The following is a 25,217-nucleotide window of genomic DNA, read 5'->3' on the forward strand; positions in this document are numbered from 1 at the left end:
CTGTTCACTGGGCGAGTGGACATAATTCCAAGGTGGCACCAAACTTTATGGCCTGTGTTTGTATTATGCAGGGAGTATTTCAAACAGGACTGGTCGTACCTTTGCCGAAATATCATGTGAAGTATGTTTTGAGGCCACCTTCCAAGATCAAGGTCCTTTTAGCTTGCTTAAAGGATGATCTGGGTTTCCACAAGGCGGGTGTCTACCGCATTCCTTGCAGCAGTGATGCGTTATACACGGGTCGGACTATTAGGAATGTGGAGAACCGGTGTACTGAGCATAGGCGGCACACATGCTTACAACAGCCCAGCAAATCCGCCTTTACAGAACATTCTCTTGGCACCAGCGATCCTATGGAATAGAACAACATGGAATTCTGGCATGTACTGCCAGTTACTGGTACAGTACTATTAAGGAAGCTGTCGAAATTAAATTAGCAAGTAACCATATAAATAAAGATGGTGGTTTTGTTTAAACTCTACATGGAATCCTGCTCTCTACCTTGCCAAAAACCAGAGCAACAGAGTTTATGCTGCCACAACCGTTGATTTGACTGTTGATAACTTTTGACAGCTACATCTACAGCTACAACTACGAGGCTACTCTGCAACTCACTCTGAAAATCCTGTAGAGGGTTCTCCGAAGTACCTTCACAATAATTCTCTATTACTCCAATCTCGAACAGCACCCGGAAAAAACCAACACCTATATCTTCCCGTACTAGCTCTCATTTCTCTTATGAGGATCGTTTCTTCCTATGAGGTCAGCATCAACAACATATTTTTGCATTCGGAGGAGAAAGTTGGTGATCATAATTTCGTGAGAAGATTCCACAGGGACAAAAAACACCTTTTTTGTAATTATGTCAATCCCAAAACCTGTATCACGTCCATGGCATTCTTTCCACAGTGTAGAGATAAAAAATAATGTGTTACGCTTCGTTTAACTTTCTCGGTGTGTTCTCTTAATCCTATCAGGTAAGGAACCCAGACCGCGCAGCAGTACTCCAAAATAGGACTGACAAGCTTATTGTAGGCAGTCTCTTTAGTAGATGTGTTATATTTTCTAAGTGTTCTCCCAACAAAACGCAATCTTTGGGTCGCCTTCCCCACAATATTTTCTATGTGTGCTTTCCAATTAAAGTTGTTCATAACTTCAATTCCTAGGTATTTAGTTAAATCAAAGCCTTCCCCCATGAACCATTGACCTTGCCGTTGGTGGGGAGGCTTGCGTGCCTCAGCGATACAGATGGCCGTACCGTAGGTGCAACCACAACGGAGGGGTATCTGTTGAGAGGCCAGACAAACATGTGGTTCCTGAAGAGGGGCAGCAGCCTTTTCAGTAGTTGCAGGGGCAACAGTCTGGATGATTGACTGATCTGGCCTTGTAACAGTAACCAAAACGGCCTAGCTGTGCTGGTGCTGCGAACGGCTGAAAGCAAGGGGAAACTACAGCCGTAATTTTTCCCGAGGACATGCAGCTTTACTGTATGGCTAAATGATGATGGCGTCCTCTTGGGTAAAATATTCCGGAGGTAAAATAGTCCCCCATTCGGATCTCCGGGCGGGGACTACTCAAGAGGACGTCGTTATCAGGAGAAAGAAAACTGGCATTCTACGGATCGGAGCGTGGAATGTCAGATTCCTTAATCGGGCAGGTAGGTTAGAAAATTTAAAAAGGGAAATGGATAGGTTAAAGTTAGATATAGTGGGAATTAGTGAAGTTCGGTGGCAGGAGGAACAAGACTTTTGGTCAGGTGATTACAGGGTTATAGAAACAAAATCAAATAGGGGTAATGCAGGAGTAGGTTTAATAATGAATAAAAAAATAGGAATGCGGTTTAGCTACTACAAACAGCATAGTGAACGCATTATTGTGGACAAGACAGACACAAAGCCCATGCCTACTACAGTAGTACAAGTTTATATGCCAACTAGCTAAGCAGATGATGAAGAAATTGATGAAATGTATGACGAGATAAAAGAAATTATTCAGGTAGTGAAGGGAGACGAAAATTTAATAGTCATGGGTGACTGGAATTCGTCAGTAGGAAAAGGGAGAGAAGGAAACATAGTAGGTGAATATGGATTGGGGGGAAGAAATGAAAGAGGAAGCCGCCTTGTAGAATTTTGCACAGAGCATAACTTAATCATAGCTAACACTTGGTTCAAGAATCATAAAAGAAGGTTGTATACCTGGAAGAATCCTGGAGATACTAATAGGTATCAGATAGATTATATAATGGTAAGACAGAGATTTAGGAACCAGGTTTTAAATTGTAAGACATTTCCAGGGGCAGATGTGGATTCTGACCACAATCTATTGGTTATGAACTGCAGATTGAAACTGAAGAAACTGCAAAAAGGTGGGAATTTAAGGAGATGGGACCTGGATAAACTGAAAGAACCAGAGGTTGTAGAGAGTTTCAGGGAGAGCATAAGGGAACAATTGACAGGAATGGGGGAAAGAAATACCGTAGAAGAAGAATGGGTAGCTCTGAGGGATGAAGTAGTGAAGGCAGCAGAGGATCAAGTAGGTAAAAAGACGAGGGCTAATAGAAATCCTTGGGTAACAGAAGAAATATTGAATTTAATTGATGAAAGGAGAAAATATAAAAATGCAGTAAATGAAGCAGGCAAAAGGGAATACAAACGTCTCAAAAATGAGATCGACAGAAAGTGCAAAATGGCTAAGCAGGCCTGGCTGGAGGACAAATGTAAGGATGTAGAGGCTTGTCTCACTAGGGGTAAGATAGATACTGCCTACAGGAATATTAGACCTTTGGAGATAAGAGAACCACTTGTATGAATATCAAGAGCTCAGATAGTAACCCAGTTCTAATCAAAGAAGGGAAAGCAGAAAGGTGGAAGGAGTATATAGAGGGTCTATACAAGGGCGATGTACTTGAGGACAATATTATGTAAATGGAAGAGGATGTAGATGAAGATGAAATGGGAGATAAGATACTGCGTGAAGAGTTTACAGAGCACTGAAAGACCTGAGTCGAAACAAGGCCCCGGGAGTAGACAACATTCCATTAGAACTACTGAGGGCCTTGGGAGAGTCAGTCATGACAAAACTCTACCATCTGGTAAGCAAGATGAATGAGACAGGCGAAATACCCACAGAGTTCAAGAAGAATATAATAATTCCAATCCCAAAGAAAGCAGGTGTTGACAGATGTGAAAATTACCGAACTATCAGTTAAATAAGTCACAGCTGCAAAATACTAACGCGAATTCTTTACAGACGAATGGAAAAACTGGTAGAAGCGGACCTCGGGGAAGATCAGTTTGGATTCGGTTGAAATGTTGGAACACTTGAGGCAATACTAACCTTACGACTTATCTTAGAAGAAAGATTAAGAAAAGGCAAACCTACGTTTCTAGCATTTGTAGACTTAGAGAAAGCTTTTGACAACGTTAACTGGAATACTCTGAAGGTGGCAGGGGTAAAATACAGGGAGCGAAAGGCTATTTACAATTTGTACATAAACCATATGGCAGTTATAAGAGTCGAGGGGCATGAAAGGGAAGCAGTGGTTGGGAAAGGAGTGAGACAGGGTTGTAGCCTCTCCCCGATGTTATTCAATCTGTATATTGAGAAAGCAGTAAAGGAAACAAAAGAAAAATTCGGAGTAGGTATTAAAATTCATGGAGATGAAGTAAAAACTTTGAGGTTCGCCGATGACATCGTAATTCTGTCAGAGACAGCAAAGGACTTGGAAGAGCAGTTGAACGGAATGGACAGTGTCTTGAAAGGAGGATATAAGATGAACATCAACAAAAGCAAACCGAGGATATTGGAATGATGGAATGTAGTCGATTTAAGTAGCGTGATGTTGAGGGAATTAGATTAGGAAATGAGACACTTAAAGTAGTAAAGGAGTTTTGCTATTTAGGGAGTAAAATAACTGATGATGGTCGAAGTAGAGAGGATATAAAATGTAGACTGGCAATGGCAAGGAAATCGATTCTAAAGAAGAGAAATTTGTTAACATCTAGTATAGATTTAAGTGTCAGGAAGTCGTTTCTGAAAGTATTTGTATGGAGTGTAGCCATGTATGGAAGTGAAACATGGACGATAACCAGTTTGGACAAGAAGAGAATAGAAGCCTTCGAAATGTGGTGCTACAGAAGAATGCTGAAGATAATTTGGCTAGATCACGTAACTAATGAGGAGGTATTGAATAGGATTGGGGAGAAGAGGAGTTTGTGGCACAACTTGACTAGAAGAAGGGATCGGTTGGTAGGACATGTTTTGAGGCATCAAGGGATCACAAATTTAGCATTGGAGGGCAGCGTGGAGGGTAAAACTCGTAGAGGGAGACCAAGAGATCAATACACTAAGCAGATTCAGAAGGATGTAGGTTGCAGTAGGTACTGGGAGATGAAGAAGCTTGCACAGGGTAGAGTAGCATGGAGAGCTTCATCAAACCAGTCTCAGAACTGAAGACCACAACAACAACAACAACAACAAAGCCTTCAGATTAAAGTGTAAATGAAGTTTAAGTGATTACTTTTAGCATTCATGTGGGTGACCTCACAGATTTCATTATTTAGGGTCAATTGTATTTTTCGCACCATACATTTCTTGTAAATACAATACTGGCCATTAAAATTGCTACAGCACGAAGATGACGTGCTACAGACGCGAAATGTAACCGACAGGAAGCAGATGCTGTGATATGCAAATGATTAACTTTTGAGAGCATTCACACAAGGTTGGCGCCGATGGCGACACCTACAACTTGCTGACATGAGGAAAGTTTCGTTCCAACCGATTTCTCATACACAAACAGCAGTAGAACGGCGTTGCCTGGTGAAACGTTGTTGTGATGCCTCGTATAAGGACGAGAGATGCGTACCATCAGATTTCCGACTTTGATAAAGGTTGGATTGTAACCTATCACGATTGCGGTTTATCGTATCACGACATTTCTGCTCGCGTTGGTCGAGATCCAATGACTGTTAGAATATGGAATCGGTGGGTGCAGGAGGGTAATACGGAACGCCGTGCTCGATCCGAACGGCCTCGTATCACTAGCAGTCGAGATGACAGGCATCTTATCCGCATGGCTGTAACGGATGGTGAAGGCACGTCGCGATCCCTGATACAACAAATGGGTACGTTTGCAAGACAACCATTTGCACAAACAGTTCGACGATGTTTGCAGCAGCATGTAGTTTCAGCTCGGAGACCATGGCTGCGGTTACGCTTGACGCTGCATGACAGACAGGAGCTCCTGCGATGGCATACTCAACGAAGAAACTTGGGTTCACGAATGGCAAAACGTCATTTTTTCGGATTAATCGAGGTTCTGTTTACAGCGTCATGATGGTCGTATCCGTGTTTGGCGACATCGCGGTGAACGCACATTGGAAGCGTGTATTCGTCACCGCCATACTGGCGTGTCACCCAGCGTGATGGTATGGGGTGCCATTGGTTACACGTCTCGGTCACCTCTTGTTGGCATTGACTGCACTTTGAACAGTGGACGTTACATTTCAAATGTGTTACGACCCGTGGCTCTACCCTTGATTCGGTCTCTTCTAAACCCTACATTTCAGCAGGATAATGCAAGACCGAATGTTGCAGAATGTTCGACTGCTGCCCTGACCAGCACATTATCCAGACCTTTCGCCAATTGAAAACATGTGGTCAATGGTGGCCGAGCAACTGGCTCGTCACAATACGCCAGTCACCCACTCTTGATGAACTGTGGTTTCGTGTTGAAGCTGCATGGGCGGCTGTACCTTGCCTATAACACTACCTTGAGGAACGTGAGAAATCACTTCTATTGTACTCGATGACTTTCCGTCGATTACTATGAACTGTGGCTTCTCTGAGAAGACATCACAAATCTAGTCACATAACCGAGACGCTGGACATCTTTGATTTTTGCTGGAGCTAGCGTTTACAGTGTGTGTGTGTGTGTGTGTGTGTGTGTGTGTGTGTGTGTGTGTGTGTGTGTGTGTGTGAATGAGTGAGTGAGTGAGTGTTATCTGCCTGGAGTTTCTCTGAGAACTCAAGTTCTAAATTTCCCTGCACAACGCTTACTCGCTGCATTTGTATGTGCTCCTGTCGAAATGTTAAGGGTTGTCGACGACGCCACCTGGTTGCATTCCCGTCACTTATTTGAGGTATACGAGCTCGTCATTGTAGAAGTATAAGATAACAATTCAGACAGTAATGAAATACACATATTGTGCACCGGATACATTGATGCTTCCTAGGGTATCGATATACCCGTGGTTACAAACTGAGAAGGTCTCTAGTGCTCAGCTGAGGCCAGGGGGGTTTCAAGGATAGTGAGAGTGTGGAGTGGGGAGGTGCTGCACAGTGGCGGCGAAGTAAACTAGGCTGGTGAGTGCAGGCACCGGCAGCCAGTGTATGGTTGGCACTGTGCAGAGGTACGCGCACGTCTGTAAATATTGACAGAAACTGGGGCAAGTCCAGGCTACTCACTAACGCCACTGTGGAATTGCAAGCCTTATGAAAAGCTCACTTTTCGAAATACGTACGTGTCAAGTCTGTGGGTTTCGTTCGCCTTCCGATTCATTTCCAGTGTTAGAGCAGTGAGGATAGCCTAGTGCAGGGTTGCCCAATCATTACCTGGGCACATTGGAAGAAGACGACTATTTTTGGGCCGCACATAATGTACTCAATACTAACAATAACAGCTAGGCATAAAAAAACCACCGTTGTGGACCAATTCGACCAATGTGCTGATAGCATTGTATGACGTGAGTTTCAAATTGAAAATATTCAGTTTATCACAACGTAACAGAAACAGAATTTTTATGGAATTTTATTTTTCGACCGTATATAGGCGCTACCTTCTTGGACAGCGTTGATAGTTTGGGCCGCATGCCGCCCTTACACCACGGGCTGGACACCCCTGGCCTAGTTTAAACGCATCTGCCATTGTGGTTACTGTACCTTTATGGCTTGAGTGTGTATAGTATGATATTCTGAGACACGATTATGTGCAAGTAGTGCTCATTAACCTAGATGGATGAATCTTTGGGTAGTGTATAGCACCAGTCAGTTCCAGTTGATACTTAACTGTTGTTTCCCTTAATTTGTTGTTTTTCTCTTGAAATAAATTTGGTATCCTTAATTAAGAAATAATTGATTTTTTCACAGTTTTTATAGTCTTACTTCGCCTGATGACTAGGAAGGTTCGAATCTTTCGTGTCTTGATTGTGTCACCTTCCTTCTTTCCACCATACAATTTTCCATCAGGGTTTGTGTGAGTGCATGAAAGTGTGAATGAAATAAATGTGTGCCTATATTGAAATCATGATTATCCAGGGATAGTGGTGGTAGTGTAGGGTAGTGCCAACTTAGTTTGGTAAGTAAAGAGAAAGTGGGGTCAAAGTTAGTCTAACTTGACAGATTAGGGGCTGTCAGTGTGGTCACTGCGGAATGACCCCCTCCCACCCACCACCACTCGGTGTGAATAGGCGGGTGGTTGAGCAGGAAGGGCGACCGTGTTAGTCAGATGGGGGCGGATGTGAAGACCGAACTGACGGAGTCCAAGTGAGCTGCTCATGGACTGGTAATAAAAGATGTAAGAGTGTAGAATTATGTTGTAAAAATTGCTCACAGTAGTTGTGTCAGAATCAATTTGGACGGAAAAGCTTTCAGTGAAGTTTTAATTAATATTATTTTCATGAATTTGACTGCAAAAGTTGTGGAATTAAACATGAGGCCATGTGTAACGTGAAGTATCACTTCACGGTCATATTACAACGTTGATTCTGAATGTTTCAGTTTTTGTAAAACCTCATACAGTTTCTAAAACGATAAAATTTTGGTTAATTATGTCAATAAATTAAAATTTCTCTTTTTATCTTAGCCACGTGTTGGTGCCGTTTATTTCGAAGCTGTGTAACATGTCGAAATGTCGATGTTGTGTACTACCGCCAGTGCTTAATAGTCTTTGGAGTGAGTACGTACCAAAGGATATAAATATTGTGTGGCAATTTTAGTAGATTTTGTTGGGTTTCTCTATGACTAATGTGTGTGTGTGTGTGTGTGTGTGTGAGAGAGAGAGAGAGAGAGAGAGAGAGAGAGAGAGAGAGAGAGAGAGAAAGCACATGATCCAATGATGTACTTTGTGACATCGTAAATTAGTTCACTCCCTGTTTTAGAAACCTTTTATTACTTTGGGAGCCTACTCAAGGCGATATCTTTCAAGTGATGCTATGTTGATATGTAAAGAAACTCACTTTTTTTTCTAATAGGTGAGTTCATTAAACAGTTTACGCAAAATAACTCGCCAAATGAACGGCGCTAGTTGGGAGGCCTTTCACAGAGCAATAATACTCCAAATTACCGTAGAACTTTGGAAGTAGAGAGATACTTGGAAAAATCTGTCATTCAGGAAAATAATAGTTCGTAATATGGATCACTGAATGGTCTGCGTCACAGGTATGGTCTACGTGACAAAGCAACGAGTGTTAGTTGCCTCAGGTAGTAACACGTGTGGTAACATTTTTGAAATGTCACTTACTTGAGCTTAGGAGCGATAATGGCTGTCATCTCTAATAACACGTGTTCTGGTATTTGCAGTATCGTGGCATTAATTTACCTCTCGACTGACTGACATACGGTCTTTTGTGACAATCATTTCGTCTAGTCACATGACTGTGTCGAAAACAGTGTAGAGGACCTATAAGAAAACTTCATTATGTGGGTTGCACGCAAACCAGGCAGAAAGCATTTCAAGTCATTCGGATTGAGTATAATAGCACATCTTCCATAAAGTAGGAAAAGAGTTCTTCATATTATTGATGCACAATTTTGCTTACATATTTTTTGTTTAAGTTGTTAATTCTAACATTTACTCTTTTTCTACACCACTTTTCATATACAATACTTCTTCCAGCTGTTCTTCAATACGCTTACTATGTTTCAGTTTTATTTTATTCTGATTGTTAATATAATTTAAATTTTTATGTAGACTATTAGATTATTTTACCAGATGTGCGGGGTGGCCCTAAAGTCCGTTAACATTACGAAAATCATTACTTCTGGGAGTAATGTAAGCAGAGAGGTAAAAATTGACACACTTGCTACAAATGACAAGACATTTTATTGAAATAAAAAAAGAGCACTAAATAAGCACAGTAACAAGCGTAACAAAAGATTTTTTGCAAAGACGATGTTACACACAAATGCTCAATATGACGGCCGTGATTTATCAACAATACCTGTAGTCGAGGGACAATGTTGTGAACAGCACAGTACAGCATATCGATAGGTTTGGTGAGAAACTGTCTTTGGATGTTATCTTTCAGCATCCCTTTTGAGGTCGTACCATTGCGATACATTTGCGACTTTAGGTAACACCACAGCCAGTAATCACACGGATTGATGTCTGAGCACCAGGGACGCCAAGTACAACTGACGTCGCGGCTCAGCACGCGGTCCTCACCAAATGATGTGCGCTAGAGACCTTTCACATGGGTAGTAGTATGGAGTGGGGTGACATCCAGCATAAAAATCGTACCTTCCAGCAGGTGTTTATCAGCCACGGTAAGATTGACAAGAGAACCTCTCTTACCTCTGTTACTATAGCTAATTGTATACACGAATGTCATAAGGTCTCACTGATGTGTTGCTGACCATCGCAATCGGTTAGCCAGTTTTGCACCAATTTTTGGTTTCAATAAAACGTTATCTCATTTCAGATATGTGTGTCAAGTTTTACCTCCCTACCTGCATTATTCCGTAAATCACAGAAATTTTAGTTCTCACTTCACTTTCACCTATTTTTTGAGGACGTTGTTCTCCTCTTCCACCCCCTCTTCCACCCTAACCAACATATACAAGCACACAAAGATAAATACATATAGACACTGCTTCTTCGAAGTTTAGTGTTAATGTCTATCAGGTTCCCTCTGTTTCTATTTATTTGCTGTTTGACTATAAGATTTTGAATTTCGCTACCATTCCACTGTGAAAGGTGATTTTTACTCTGTTAACACCTCTCCATGTGTAATGTACTCTGTTGTTCACTAGCAATTGATTCACTTCGAAGACTTTAGTGAGTTAAAATCTCCTAATGTCCTTGTAAGCCAAATATCAGTTAACGAAACAAATCAATTTGTAAATTCTTCACTTGTGTGTCCTTGTTGCTCGTAGTTGCTTAACAATTCTTGAGGGTATTTTTGATCTGCCGTTGCAACTACAAAAATGCGTGTTGCTTTTCACCAGACGCGTTTCGATTTATTGAAGTAAAGCATCATCAGTGGTCTCTAATTAAGTTATTTAAATTCTGATTTGCTTTAAGATCGGAAAAGAGTTTGTTAATAATATGTTGGCTTATACTTACTGTGATTTTCGATTGATTTCTCGCTTACATCGGGAAATGCCTTCTACTAGCACGTCGTTCATGTTTTTCTTCCTTAGACACTGGTAGCTGTGGTTTAATTTTTAGTTTTCTGGCAGTACCACGCATTTCTTATGTTTTTCACACCACACAAGAAATGCATAGTGCTGCAGAATATATAAAAATTAGATCAGAACTACCAGTGTCTAAAGAAGTAAATCATCAACGATGTACTGGCATACGGCATTTCCCAATGTAAAGGAGACATCAATCGAAAATCACCATGAGAACAAACCAACATATTGCTAATGAACTCTTTTTCGGTATTAAGGCAAATCAGTATGTAAATGACTTAACTCGAGACCATTGATGATGCTTTAACTCAATAAACAAACGCGTCTTGTGAAAAAAACACGTCTTTTTGTAGTTGCATCGACAGATCAAAAATACTCCCAAAAATAAATTTGTACTTTTCATTTAGAATGATGTTGCCAAAGTCTGGACCACATTGATATCATATCAGTATCTTCCTTAATCAGTTTACTCATCTTGAGTGCTAACAGGCGATCTGTAGTAATTGCCTGAGAGAAGCTGAACTTCTAGCCAAGATCGCTTGTAAACAACCTTTACTGTCGATTTAGGTTTCGGTGCCCATGGTTACCAATCGTCAGACCTCTATGGAAGGTTCTAACATGTCTCCCACACGAAAAATACTGCCATGTACTGTATGCGATAGACAAGATGAACAATGCATCGGTAGGTCAACGTTAAAACCACATTCAGAGTATTCCTCGAAATGCTCGTGTCGCATACCAGACCTTAGTGTGTACTTCATTGGAGCCAGTCACCACTATTAGGGCTGCAATGAAGTAGTGCGTGCTACGGACACCATCATTTCGCGAATTACGCTGAATCCTAAGGAAATGCAATCCGAAAACAAAGGAAGTAAGTTACAGTACACTTGTTTGCCAACTGCTTGAATACTACTCACCGGTGTGGAATCCGTACCAGATAGGGTTGATAGAAGAGATAGAAAAGATCCTACAGAGTGCAGCGCGCTTCGTTACAGAATCATTTAGTAATTGCGAAAGCGTTACGAAGATGATAGATAAACTCCAGTGGAAGACTGTGTAAGAGAGACGCTCAGTAGCTCGGTAAGGGCTTTTGTTGAAGTTTCGAGAACATACTTTCACCGAGGAGTCAAGCAGTAAATTTCTCCCTACTACGTATATCTCTCGAAGAGACCACGACGATAAAATCAGAGAGATTAGAGCCCACACAGAGACATACCTACAATCTTTCTATCCACGAACAATACCAGACTGGAATAGAAGGGAGAACAGATAGAGGTACTCAAAGTACCCTCCGCCATACACCGTCGGGTGGCTTAGGGAGTATGGATGTAGATGTAGATGCAGATGTAGATGTAGAATGTTGTGGTTTTAACGTTGACTTACCGATGCATCGTTTTCATCTCATCTCTCACTTACTTGGCAATGTTTTAGAAAGAGTTGTTGTACAGCTGGTACAGGAGACGTGTAATAGCCTTCTATCGAGATCTGAAAAAACCACACGTATTGAAACCGGTAATCAACAATAAACGTTGTCTACAAGCTGTCTCGGCCAAGAAGTTCACCTCGGAAATTTGTGGTAAGTTCCTACGGGACCAAACTGCCGTGACCATCGGTCCCTAGACTTAGACAGTACTTAATCTAACTTTAACTTACGCTGAGGACAACACACGCACCCATGCACGAGGGAGGATTCGAACCCCCGACGGGACGAGCTGCGCGACCAGTGGAAGTTCACCTTCCCTCAAACTATCTTACCGAGCATTTGCGAAGTTTTCCTTTTTTTTCATGCGGTACTACGATAAAGGCACATTTGCATACCGTGCGTGAGTTTCCTCGGAAACGTGAAATCTTAATTAAATAATTAATCTCTGACATATAAATAAAGCCTATGGCACAGAACGGCACCGCTATGTCGCTGATAAAACAAAAATACAGTCACGACACTCTTATGTTTCATTAAGAAGAAGTAGGTCTTGTACAATAGCTGGTGCGGGAAGCACGTATAAGCACGTATATTTTATTATCTGGCACACCGCCATATTTGATATTATATGAGAACACTGCGAGTTGCAATCTCACTAGGCACTCGACTCTGTAAAGATTCTATATTTATGAAATAGTCAGTCACCTCTGTACGACGTATTGAGATGGCTGGCAAATTATTCTAATATTGAGATTTGAGTCCGCACCTACCGCAGCAGTCTTTGGAAACGATTTAAATACGAAGTCCGATTATTTGAGTCACATTTCACGGTCTACTACGAATAACATTGCATTTACGAAAAAGCCATTGTCAAGCGTCGGATACCAAATAATTAAACGTCCACGTTCCAGATAAGCAAATATTAATTACAGCCAATCACTATCATACATATACAATATTCAATATTTTATTTTATTTTTAATTTTTTATTTTATTCTACATTATTAATAGCTGCGTCATCTGCAAAGTGTCTGAGACCACTGCTGCAGCGGTGCTACGGCTGGTACTCACGGTAGACGTCGAGGTGGACCCTCTTGACGAGCGGCCGCATCAGGCTGGAGGAGGCGGCGCGGCACTCGACGTGGCTGTTCCACAGCGAGCGCGGAACGCTCGACACGAACCACCGGTTGACAGTCACCGCGTCCGTCACGAGGTCGATGGAGGCGTCGCGCAGGAGCCCGCCCTGCCACCACGTCACCTCTGGCCGGGGTCGGCCTGCGCAAACCAGGGGCTTTCGTCAGTTACGGCGAAGCAAGTAAAAATTCTATAAGAAAAGGTAAAAACAAGACGCCAAAACTGCCATTATGTATCTACATAGACGTTTTGAACTGTGAGTGAAACATGTGCTGTTGTCCACTGCCGTGCCAATTAAACACTTGTACATTGAAGCGCCAAACAAGCAGGTTGGTTGGTTGGTGTGGTCTTCAGTCCTGAGACTGGTTTGATGCAGCTCTCCATGCTACTCTATCCTGTGCAAGCCTCTTCATCTCCCAGTACCTACTGCAGCCTACATCCTTCTGAATCTCCTTAGTGTATTCATCTCTTGGTCTCCCTCCACGATTTTTACCCTCTACGCTGCCCTCCAGTACTAAATTGGTGACCCCTTGATGCCTCAGAACATGTCCTACCAACCGATCCCTTCTTCTAGTCAAGTTGTGCCACAAACTCCTCTTCTCCCCAATTCTATTCAATAACTCCTCATTAGTTATGTGATCTACACATCTAATCTTCAGCATTCTTCTGTAGCAACACGTTTCGAAAGCTTCTATTCTCTTCTGTCCAAACTACTTATCGTCCATGTTTCACTTCCATACATGGCTACACTCCATACAAATACTTTCAGAAACGACTTCCTGTCACTTAAATCTATACTCGATGTTAACAAATTTCTCTTCTTCAGAAATGCTTTCCTTACCATTGACAGTCTACATTTTATATCTTCTCTACTTCGACCATCATCAGTTATTTTGCTCCCCAAATAGCAAAACTCCTTTACTACTTTAAGTGTCTCATTTCCTAATCTGATTCCCTCAGCATCACCCGACTTGATTCGAGTACATTCTATTATCCTCGTTTTGTTTTTGTTGATGTTCATCTTATATCCTCCTTTCAAGACACTGTCCATTCCGTTCAACTGCTCTTCCAAGTTCTTTGCTATACAATGTCATCGGCGAATCTCAAAGTTTTTATTTCTTCTCCATGGATTTGAATACCTACTCCGAACTTTTCTTTTGTTTCCTTTACTGCTTGCTCGATATACAGATTGAATTGCATCCGGCAACACATAAAATCTTCGACATCGCTGTGGCCGGAAAATGATCCTACAAGAACGGGACCAACGACGACTGATGAAAATCGTTCAAGGTGACAGAAGTAAAACACTTCGGCAAATTGCTGCAGATTTCAGTGCTGTGCCATCAACAAGTGTCAGCGAGCGAACCATTCACCGATACACCATCGACATGGGCTTTCGGAGCCGAAGGCTCTACCGTGTATCCTTGATGACTGCACGTCACAAAGCTTTACGCCTCGCCTCGGCTTGTCAGCACCGACACTGGACTGTTGATCACTGTAAACATGGTCCCTGGTCGAACGAGCCTCGTTTCAAATTGTATCGAGCGGATGGACGTGTATGGGTTTGGAGACAACCTCATGAATTCATGGACCCTATATGTCAACAGGGGACTATTCAAGCTGTTGGAGGTTCTGTAATGGTGTGGAGCCTGTGCAGTTAAGTGATATTGAACCCTCGAAGTGTCTAGATACGATTCTGACAGGTGTCACGTACGTAAGCATCCTGTCTGATCGCTTGCATCCATTCATGTCTACTGTGCATTCTGAAGGACTCGGGCACATCCAACAGGACAACGCGACACCTCACTCGTCCAAGACTGCAACAGAAAGGCTCTAGGAACTCTCTCATGAGTTTAAACACATCCACTGGCCACCAAACTCCCCAGACTTGGAACATTATTGAACATGTCTGGGATGCCTGCTCAGAAGATATCTCCAGCCCCTCCTAGTTTTACTGATATACGGGCAGTTCTGCAGGATCCATTGTGTCAGTTCCCTCCAGCACTACTTCAGACATTAGTCGAGTCCATGCCACGTCGTGTTGCGGAACTTCTGCTTGATCTCGGGGGCCCTGCACGATATTAGGCAGGTCTACTAGTTTCTTTTGCCCTTCAGTGTATATGGCGTATAGTCCTCCAAGAAAGAAACAGGCCAAAACGGTTTTAGTGTAACTCTTCTATTCACCAAAAAATTTGGTTTTCAGATTTTCCAATACAACATTAAATATTCTGTGTATATGTCACCATTCTTAGCATGTAAACCTTTTGTTTACTGCATATACAGGGTCTTTCAAAATGTTTTGACTATTTCAGTTATGAATAACACACAAACTAATTGCGAAACGAATTTGACGAAATAGTACATCGGGAAAATGACGAACACTCACGGCTACACAATACTCGAAACGTTTGCCTAGTTTCTGAACCCATCTTCCGTAACTACTGCAGGAATTATGGAATTTCATCGCGATTTCCATCTTTTAACCGTTCCTAACTTCTCGGCCGGTCGGAGTACACTCTCTCCTTTAAATAATCCCACAGGTGAAAACCTGGCACGTTTAAATCAGGCACGCGAGATGGCCGTTCGACAGAAGAGCGTTTGCAAATTATGCACTTACCAGAGGTTCCATGGAGAACTTGCTTGGTATTTTTGAATGGGTGACATGTGGTAAAGTGTTGTTGGAACCATATTTTCGTAACGAGAGACGAGGGCTTGCCTGCAGACTGCTACGCACACATTCAATGCTCTCGGGAGTTCGAAAGGTTTTTCGAGGGCTGACTGACTTTCGATACGATTCGATCTGATGCAGTGGTAGTGGCACGAAGGTTTCTTACCCAGTCTAGTATTGTTCCACGAGCAGAAAATAAATATCGCGGCTGAAACTTGAAATGCTTACGATGGGCATGTTGCACGCGCGCGACGGATTCGCTGCAGTGAAAATAGCACTCCACAGTGTCTCGACCATTATTGCATTATTACTGACCTGTACATGGGACGAATCCTGTCACTTCACACTACTACGATATTCAGATCTCAAATCGACAAAACATTGTAAAATACCCTGTGCAACGTTAGAGAAAACAGCGCCGCCGCATGGCCGTGTCGTCAAAGAAATACACATTTTTCCTTATTTACCAAACATGAAAAGTGCACAGTTCACAATCATATGTAAGCACACAACGTTTATATCATTAACACGTAACTGAATGGCCTACATGCAAGTATGTATATCCAGGATGGTCCATTGATCGTGACCGGGCCAAATATTTCACGAATTAAGCGTCAAACAAAAAAACTACAAAGAACGAAACTTGTCTACCTTCAACGGGGAAACCAGATGGCGCTTTTGTTGGCCCGCTAGATGACGCTGCCATAGGTCAAACGGATATCAACGGCGTTTTTTAAAATAGGAACCCCCATTTTTATTACATATTCTTGTAGTACGTAAAGAAATATGAAAGTTTTAGTTGGACCACTTTCTTCGCTTTGTGATAGATGGCACTGTAATAGTCACAAACATATGGCTCACAATTTTAGATTAACAGCTGGTAACAGGTAGGTTTTTAAAATTAAAATACAGAACGTAGGTACGTTTTAACATTTCATTTCGGTTGTTCCAATGTGATACATGTACCTTTGTGAACTTATCATTTCTGAAAACGCATGCAGTTACAGCGTGATTACCTGTAAATACCACATTAATGCAACAAATGCTCAAAATGATGTCCGTCAACCTCAATGCGTTTGGCAATACGTGTAACGACCTTGCTCTCAACAGCGAGTACTTCGCCTTCCGTAATATTCGCACATGCATTGACAATGCGCTGACGCATGTTGTCATACATTGTTGGTGGATCACGATAGCAAATATCCTTAAACTTTCCCCACAGAAGGAAATCCGGGGACGTCAGATCCGGTGAACGTGCAGGCCATGGTATGGTGCTTCGACGACCAATCCACCTGTCATGAAATATGCTATTCAATACCGCTTCAACCACACGCGAGCTAAGTGCGGGACATCCATCATGTTGGAAATACATCGCCGTCCTCACAGCTTTTACTTCAGCCAGTATCTCGTCTCCTACCGTCCAAACTTTACAGAAGCTGTCCTGCGAACCTTGCAGAACTAGCACTCCTGAAAGAAAGGCAGTCTCCCTTCGGCGGTGCTACGGCACGGACGTCTGTTTACGTCTCTGCTGGAGAATTTCGCGCTCGCGCAGTTGTTTACCTCTTCGGCGTACTCGCGCGTTTAAATGGTTCAAATGGCTCTGAGCACTATGCGACTTAACTTCTGAGGTCATCAGTCGCCTAGAACTTAGAACTAATTAAACCTGACTAACCTAAGGACATCACACACATCCATGCCCGAGGCAGGATTCGAACCTGCGACCGTAGCGGTAACGCGGTTCCAGACTGAAGCGCCTTTAACCGCACGGCCACACCGGCCGGCACTCGCGAGTTTAGACGACTCGATATAGAATGGCACATGCATACCGAAAGTCGACTCTCAAGACTAGTTTTCGAATGAATATGCGAGACCGAAAGCCTACGAAATGGAAAGGTTCCTACGAGACGAAGTTAAACTTGACTACAACGAACTTATCGGAATCCACCTCTCCATAGTGAGCAGTGTCGTTTACGTCAAGCTGATTAACGATGCAGTATGTGACAGAATCATCCGAGATACTAAACATGGGCTCAAATTTCGTCACTCTGATGGACATGTTGGAGAAGTAACTATTGATCACGCAGGACTGGGCTCACGAAACATATGTATTTTCGAACTTCCCTTCGAGGTTCCGTCTGACTTGGTCATTGACGCCCTACGCCTATATGGAAGAGTGCTTAGCCACGTTGAGGAAAAATGGCCCAACTTCACGACTTACCCAGTTCTCAATGGGGTGCGTCAAATCAGAATAGAACTGACACAACATGTACCCTCGTACTTGTTCATCGGCGGATGTAGAGCTATAGTCATCTACAATGGACAACCCAAAACATGTTCAGGCTGCGGGAAAGAGGGCCACGTCCGCTCCGAATGTATGCAGCGGAGGATAGTGCAAGTTCCAAACGGCGAACCAGTGCCTCCGTCCACGTTGACGCCGCTGCCACTAACGTATGAGGAACAGATACCATCCCGAAGAATGACCAGCTACAGAAGCCTGACAATTTACGCCAACCGACTGCAGCGGAGACCGCCTCCAGTGACGAAACGACGCACACTTCTGCCGCTCCGGCGCCGACGACGCCCTTAACCGAGCGGAAAGGATCGGTAGGCGGTAAGGAAATTGATCCTGCGGTTGTGCCGAAAGCTGCTTTCGTTCCTGAGCACCGGGAGTCACTTCCGCGCTCAGATACGGTGGCGCACACGCGCAAACAACGATCGCCGAAGCGCCACAAGAAACGACGGCTAGCGCCGTCGGATACCTGCTTACTACAGTCCACGTCAGATGGACTTGGGTGTAACGTGGATACAGTGCATCCGGATGCGCAACGGGAGGTTCTACCTCCCACACAGCAGTACGACGCGAATCATGCTAGACAGGGATTGAATACAGACACACCGGACGGAAAGCCCACGGAAGGAGTCCCTCCACCCACCGCAGCAACGCCACCGCCTTTGGTCAGCCCGGCCGGAGAGACACGACGGGAGCTGGACCTCCAGCACAGGAACTGGGCCGACGAATCCGATACTGACTCACAGACCGACGACGCACCCGCAATGGCGAGTGCTGCGTCCACAGGATGTTAACCACGCAGAAGATGCAGACTGACGCACAGACAGCATGTCACCAGGCAGCAGCGCACAAATTAACATAAGCGTTCATGTGCGCTTCACGCACTGAGGAACAGCGGCAGGCATATCGAACAGCCTCTATTAATATTAATACGATCAGAACGCCTGTCAAATTGCAATTATTACGAGACATTTTGCATGCGTCAGACGTCGACATCGTTCTGCTGCAGGAAGTATGTGCTGAGAGCTTCCCCGACCTCTCTGAGTACGATACATACATTACACCTACTACCGACGGCGGCAGCGGAACAGCGATACTTCTACGTAGCGGCATAGTAGCCGAGGACGTGGTGTATCTGCCGTCAGCGCGAGGACTGGCGCTCACAGTGCTGATAGAACGGTTCAAAAATGGTTCAAATGGCTCTGAGCACTATGGGACTTAACATCTATGGTCATCAGTCCCCTAGAACTTAGAACTACTTAAACCTAACTAACCTAAGGACATCACACAACACCCAGTCATCACGAGGCAGAGAAAATCCCTGACCCCGCCGGGAATCGAACCCGGGAACCCGGGCGTGGAAAGCGAGAACACTACCGCACGACCACGAGCTGCGGACTGGTAGTACGGGTCGTTAACATTTACGCACCGTCGGGGTCAGACAGACGGCGCGACCGATTCCGATTTTACGCAGAGGAGATAGCAACACTATTCTTAGCTCGGTATGAACATGTCTTATTTGGAGGCGACTTCAACTGCGTGCTCGCACCAAAAGATCAACACCCACGACATACGTACTTCATGCCCGGAGCTGCGGCAACTCATACACGACATGAATCTCATTGATACATGGGAGACGATACATGGCGACAGACGTGGATACACCTACGTCACGAGTCACTCTGCAAGTCGACTCGATCGCATTTACCTAACACGTCGTCTCGAACCTGCGATCCTCGATGCGGAATTGTGGCCTGTCGCCTTTTCAGATCACATACCATATACATGCACGGTCTCCCTGAGTCGTCAACATGTGTGGAGGAGTCGCAGTGTTTGGAAACTGAATACAGCACACCTCAGGGAACCTGAGTGCAGACGCTTAATCGAAGACACTTGGAACGTGTGTGAACGACGCCTCCCGACATATCCGACGACGTTGCAGTGGTGGCTGGAATGCGTTAAGCCTGCATTGCGCCGAGCGTTAATTGCATACGGAAGAGAGCAGATGATGTGGAGGCGACACACGACGGAGTTTTATTTCACGATGCTCCGCGAAATTTCTGTACAAGCACCTTCACAGGAGCGTCGTGCCGGTATAAAACGAGCACAGGCCCAAATAATTTCCATAACGCGCCACCGAGCGAGGTGGCGCAGTGGTTAGCACACTGGACTCGCATTCGGGAGGACGACGGTTCGATCCCGTCTCCGGCCATCCTGATTTAGGTTTTCCGTGATTTCCCTAAATCGCTTCAGGAAAATGCCGGGATGGTTCCTTTGAAAGGGCACGGCCGATTTCCTTCCCCATCCTTCCCTCACCCGAGCTTGCGCTCCGTCTCTAATGACCTCGTTGTCGACGGGACGTTAAACACTAATCTCCTCCTCCTCCTCCTCCTCCTCCTCCTCCATAACGCGCCGCCGTCTGGAGGATGTCGCAATCCGTGCAAGGGCCTTTGAACGAGTCCGTGGAGAATCACCGTCGATGTATCACGTTATCAGAGAAAAACAACATAGCCGCAGAACCTTAATACAGACGGTCGTACTGCCAGATGGTCGCCGTATGACAACGCTAAAAGACATTGCCAACGCTTTTGTGGAACACTACGGTCATCTCTATGACGAAGCGCAACAGGCAGCCTCTCATGTGGTCCGACGAACGCTCTCCGCGTGTCTCGACGAGTCGGCCAACCTGGAGTTAACAGATGAAGTCACAGTTGACGACGTAATGGAAGCGATTGATAAGGGAGCGTCGCACAAATCGCCGGGGCCCGACGGGTTTCCGTTAGAGTTTTATCGTACATTTAAAGATCTCGTGACTCCACGATGGACTGCCATGTACTGCGAATTGATGTCTCCCAACGTGCCACTTCCACCCTCCTTCGTGGAAGGAGAATGATCATCCCCATCCACAAACCATCTGGCGGCACAGGGATACAGGCCTACCGGCCACTGACCCTTCTTAATTGCGACTACAAGATCTACACCAGGATACTTGCAGCACGCTTTAAACGCGTAATACGCCAAGTGATATCACTCGACCAAACCCAGCTAGGAGGAGATAGCAATATACAAACGGCGCTCAGCGACTACCGCGATGTTATCGCACTGGCAGCAACATGTCGTCTCCGGGGTGTATTGGTATCGATAGACTTCGATCGCTCATTTGACAGGCTGAGTCATGCTTATCTCGCGGACGTGATGACGAAAATGAAGTTTCCGGAAAGTTTTGTCACCGTTGTCATGAGACTACTCCACGAAGCCGCATCCAAAGTGCTCATCAATGGACGCTTGGTGGGGCCCATCACCATCTCACGATCAGTCAGCCAAGGGTGCCCGCTGTCAACGATATTATATGCCATCGCTGTCGAGCCGCTGCTCTGCGGGCTCCGGAATCGACTCCAAGGAATGACGATAAGGCACAACAAGTTTATATGCCGAACATACGCAGATGACCTAGTGTTTTTAGCACGGTCAGGCGACGAGGCAAGAGCGGCCTTGCATTGGATTAATTTGTATTGTATGGCTACGGGAAGTCGCCTGAACATGGCAAAGTCGGGAGCGATGAACATCGGGAGGGGACTCCCGACAGGAAGTGTAGCACCATTACAGCCGATCAGCAAGATGAAATGCCTAGGAATTATCTTCACTACAGACGTTCGACGCACGGCGGCACTGAGTTACAGACATCTTCTGCAAACAATTGTGCGAGTGTCCGAAGTCACAGGTTAAGGACACTGGATATGATACAACGGGTCACCTTTGCCAACATTTATCTAGCTTCTCGCGTCCCCCACCTGGCACAAGTTCTTTCTATGCCGGTGGTGTTGGCCCGCCGAATCCTGTCGGCACTAGGATATTTTGTGAGCACAGGTCTGCTTTTTAAGGTAGGATACGAAACCCGCACCCTTCCTCGTAGTCGTGGAGGTCTTGGACTAGTCGACGTACGCGACCGAGCAGTGGCTATTTATGTAACTGCAATGATAAAGATGTGGACACGACACCAGACCAGTCTGACGGGCACCTTGATAGACGAACTCGCTCCACCTTCTCGTTCGGCTCCGGTAGCGGTGTCTCACATCTCACCATCGCTTGCCCATATGCGATCCTTTTTTGTGGAACACAGTTATGTACATATGGAACTACCGACTACCAGGACGGCAACGGCACGTGATATATATCACATCTTGACTCGACGATGGCCGAATAATGCCGTAGAGCGCCGCCAACCAACAGTTACGTGGTCAGTGGTGTGGCGTACAGTGCACCACCCACACCTTCATACGGGAACGCGCGCACTGTGGTATCAGGTGGTAAATGGGAAATACGTGACTCGTTCCAGGTTGCATACAATTCATATGGCGGAAGAGCCACTGTGTCCGCAGTGCAATGTTATAGACACAGAGGAGCACCGCCTGATATGCGGACCTTCCGCGGACGTATGGTGTTTGGTCAAAAAAATGATCGGCTTCCTCCTTCGGATGGGGCCGCAAACAATAGAACCACGCATACTACCTCTCCCAGATAGGACATATTATCCCCGAACAAAGACAAACGCAGTGACTTGGATTCGAGGTTTGACTGTGCGTTATCTTTTCCGAGACGGCAGTAAGAATGTGCTAGACTTTTGGGCGTTACTACAGGAACATTACTCACAGCTTACGAGACATCCGAGATATCGAACATATTACGCAAATTTTTTAGGGGGTGCCTTGCTTGATCCCCCACCCAGTTGGGGTGTCCCTGGTAGGAGAATGTAATTATTGATTATAAGTATCAGAACAAGAAAGGACCAGGACAGTGGAGAGGATCCACAACCACACGTGAAGACGTACCCGACACCAACGCGAGGTATAACGGGATTAGCGAGGTACGCGCCCAAAAGAGGAACGTAGACCGTTATTGTTTTGTACTGACAGAAGCAGGATATTTTTTTTCGCTATTATGTAATAAAAAAGTCCACTTATTTACGTTTCCCAGCAATATTTTATTTTATAAAGGTCATCGTCTTATATAAAAAAAATGCTAGCAGCAGTTTATGTTTGTTGGTGTTACTCCATTATGTAAAAAAAAAGTTGGTAGAGCACTTACCCGCGAAAGGCAAAGGTCCCGAGTTCGAGTCTCGGTCGGGCACACAGTTTTAATCTGCCAGGAAGTTTCATATCAGCGCACACTCCGCTGCAGAGTGAAAATCTCATTCTGGATCCTGTGCAAAGAGTTGAGACTAATACTGAAATTTCTGTAAAACATACTCAACTGTAGCTTGAAATATCACCTTCGCATGCTACGATAACTAATCTAAGGATAATTACCGATCTCCATGGTGAAGTTCGACATGTAATGCAGTTAACGCAACACTGCAACGAGATAACTAATTAGCGATCTCTTATATATTAAACATATTTTGGAGTATGTTGCGAAATTTTAATTTATTTAGCATTTGGAAAAATATTGTAAAACTATATTATTTTATTGTTAGTCTTGTTTATGCGAATTATACGATGGTCCTCGTAGTGTCTGTATAACGTAAAGATCACTGAGTTCTGCTTGGAAGTAGGATTGTCTATGGAGCGATGACTCTGCGCACAGTTTTTTTTTTTTTTTGTCTTCAAATGTTGCTTCCACAAGTCACATGACTCTATGGCAGTTCTGTATGAAAAATAACTATTCCGACTTTCGTGTATTTTCATTTAAATACTGACCAACTTTGTTGCTGATAAAATGTATGACATTAATGTAGTGCCACTAGTGCAAAATGTAAACAATCAGCGTTATATCGAAGTCGCAAGACAATTCAGGTTTTATGTTGGCGATGTGCGCAAAATACTAAGCCCATCCGATAGACATTTATGCTCTGTGGTTCTGCCTATTGCAAAATGATACGGCAAACACGTGAATGGGAAAGGAGAATGTAATTTACACGTCCTTATTCTGATATTACATATGTGGAAAACGATGATTTTGATTATAGAGAGGATGAGTAATTTACTTTGATATTCATACCGTAGAGCCACTTGTGATGTTTAAAAGAGTTATGTTGAAGAAGTCATTGAGCCTGTGAGACAAGAGAAAGCAGTTTAATACCATGAGAGCGAACATAGCTTCAGTATTCATATTACGCGATAATCAATTTGAATATCAGTAACGCTGTTGCATGAAGAGGGTATCGACTCTAAAACTGATACCAGAACCAATACCGCCAGCGGCAAATATAATGAGAGACCGTATTGTGTTTCTGCATTTACAATTTCCCTTGCCCTTCAACCTCCCATCCCATCATAATTTGGACTAACCTCCCGTGATAGTATTTGAAAAATCCCGTAAAAGATTCCTAGGGTCAACGTGTTGGTGAAGGTGTTAAACATTTTTAATGAAGTTAAAAAGAAGTAATTGTTAATTCACGTCGATTAGCTCATACAACGCCACATATTTCATCGTTAGATGTATGAGGAAAGGTATTACAGACATAAATTTTTCGTTCCCCTAAGAACGTAAAAAAAGCACTAGATGTCATAAAACTATAATCGAAATTATATAAGTAGTGAATCACTAAACTGAAGATACTCGCTCTAAGGGACGCCGCCTTTCAAGACCTCGGGGGTTGGACAAATTCTTGTTCACACGGAACGAAGAAAATGCTAATAGTTTAAAAGGTAACCCCAGTGGTGACTGTTTAAACGATTGATTGTGTTGGCATAATTATAATGTTGTGACAAGATTTATGTTTCCAAAAAACAGACATTAATAATGCAAAACAAGTTATTAATTGAATACCGTAAACAACTAACAGGTGGTTTAAGACTACTCTGGAGGAGGATCCTGGGTGGCAGAGACAGTTTAACTAGTGAAGTGAGTGAAGTACTGTGGCCCTAAAAATGTGGATAACGCAATCTGAATTGATCTGACGCTGAGAAGACTTTGATTGATCAAATTTATTGCAGTTTCTCTACATAGGTGCAGCTGAGAGCAAGATGGCATTGAGATCTGTACACCCTGACAATGCCGGAACAGCAGTACATTACCCTGTTAGCTTCGTGGAGGGATTTAACTTACAGCTCACGAGATGTGTGCGGCGGAGGTGAGACTTGGAGGAGGCACCTGTGAATTGATCGCCGCCACGAAAGAGATGCAAAAATCTTAACGTCTAGCAATCTGGCTGACGGATCGCCATTTACTCTCTACCAGAGCCCTGAAATCATGGTAAATTTCAGTGTGTGACACACCCGTTCGCTGGTCTTACCAAGGACCAATTTGGTTCACTTATACATACAGTGCACAAGGATACCAAATGT

At 44.0% G+C, this 25,217-nt stretch overlaps 1 protein-coding gene across 1 annotated transcript in view; it reads right to left on the bottom strand.

Moving 5' to 3' along the window:
* Nucleotides 1–25,217, bottom strand: part of LOC126260504 (hemicentin-1-like) — a 1,544,736-nt gene that overhangs the window by 689,649 nt on the left and 829,870 nt on the right. The window contains exon 5 of the mRNA XM_049957834.1: nt 12,911–13,114. Coding sequence (XP_049813791.1) covers nt 12,911–13,114 — 204 coding nt within the window. The remainder of the gene's footprint in view (nt 1–12,910; nt 13,115–25,217) is intronic.

This window comes from Schistocerca nitens, chromosome 5 (genome assembly GCF_023898315.1).
Source record: "Schistocerca nitens isolate TAMUIC-IGC-003100 chromosome 5, iqSchNite1.1, whole genome shotgun sequence".
In the NCBI taxonomy this organism is placed as follows: Eukaryota; Metazoa; Arthropoda; class Insecta; order Orthoptera; family Acrididae; genus Schistocerca; species Schistocerca nitens.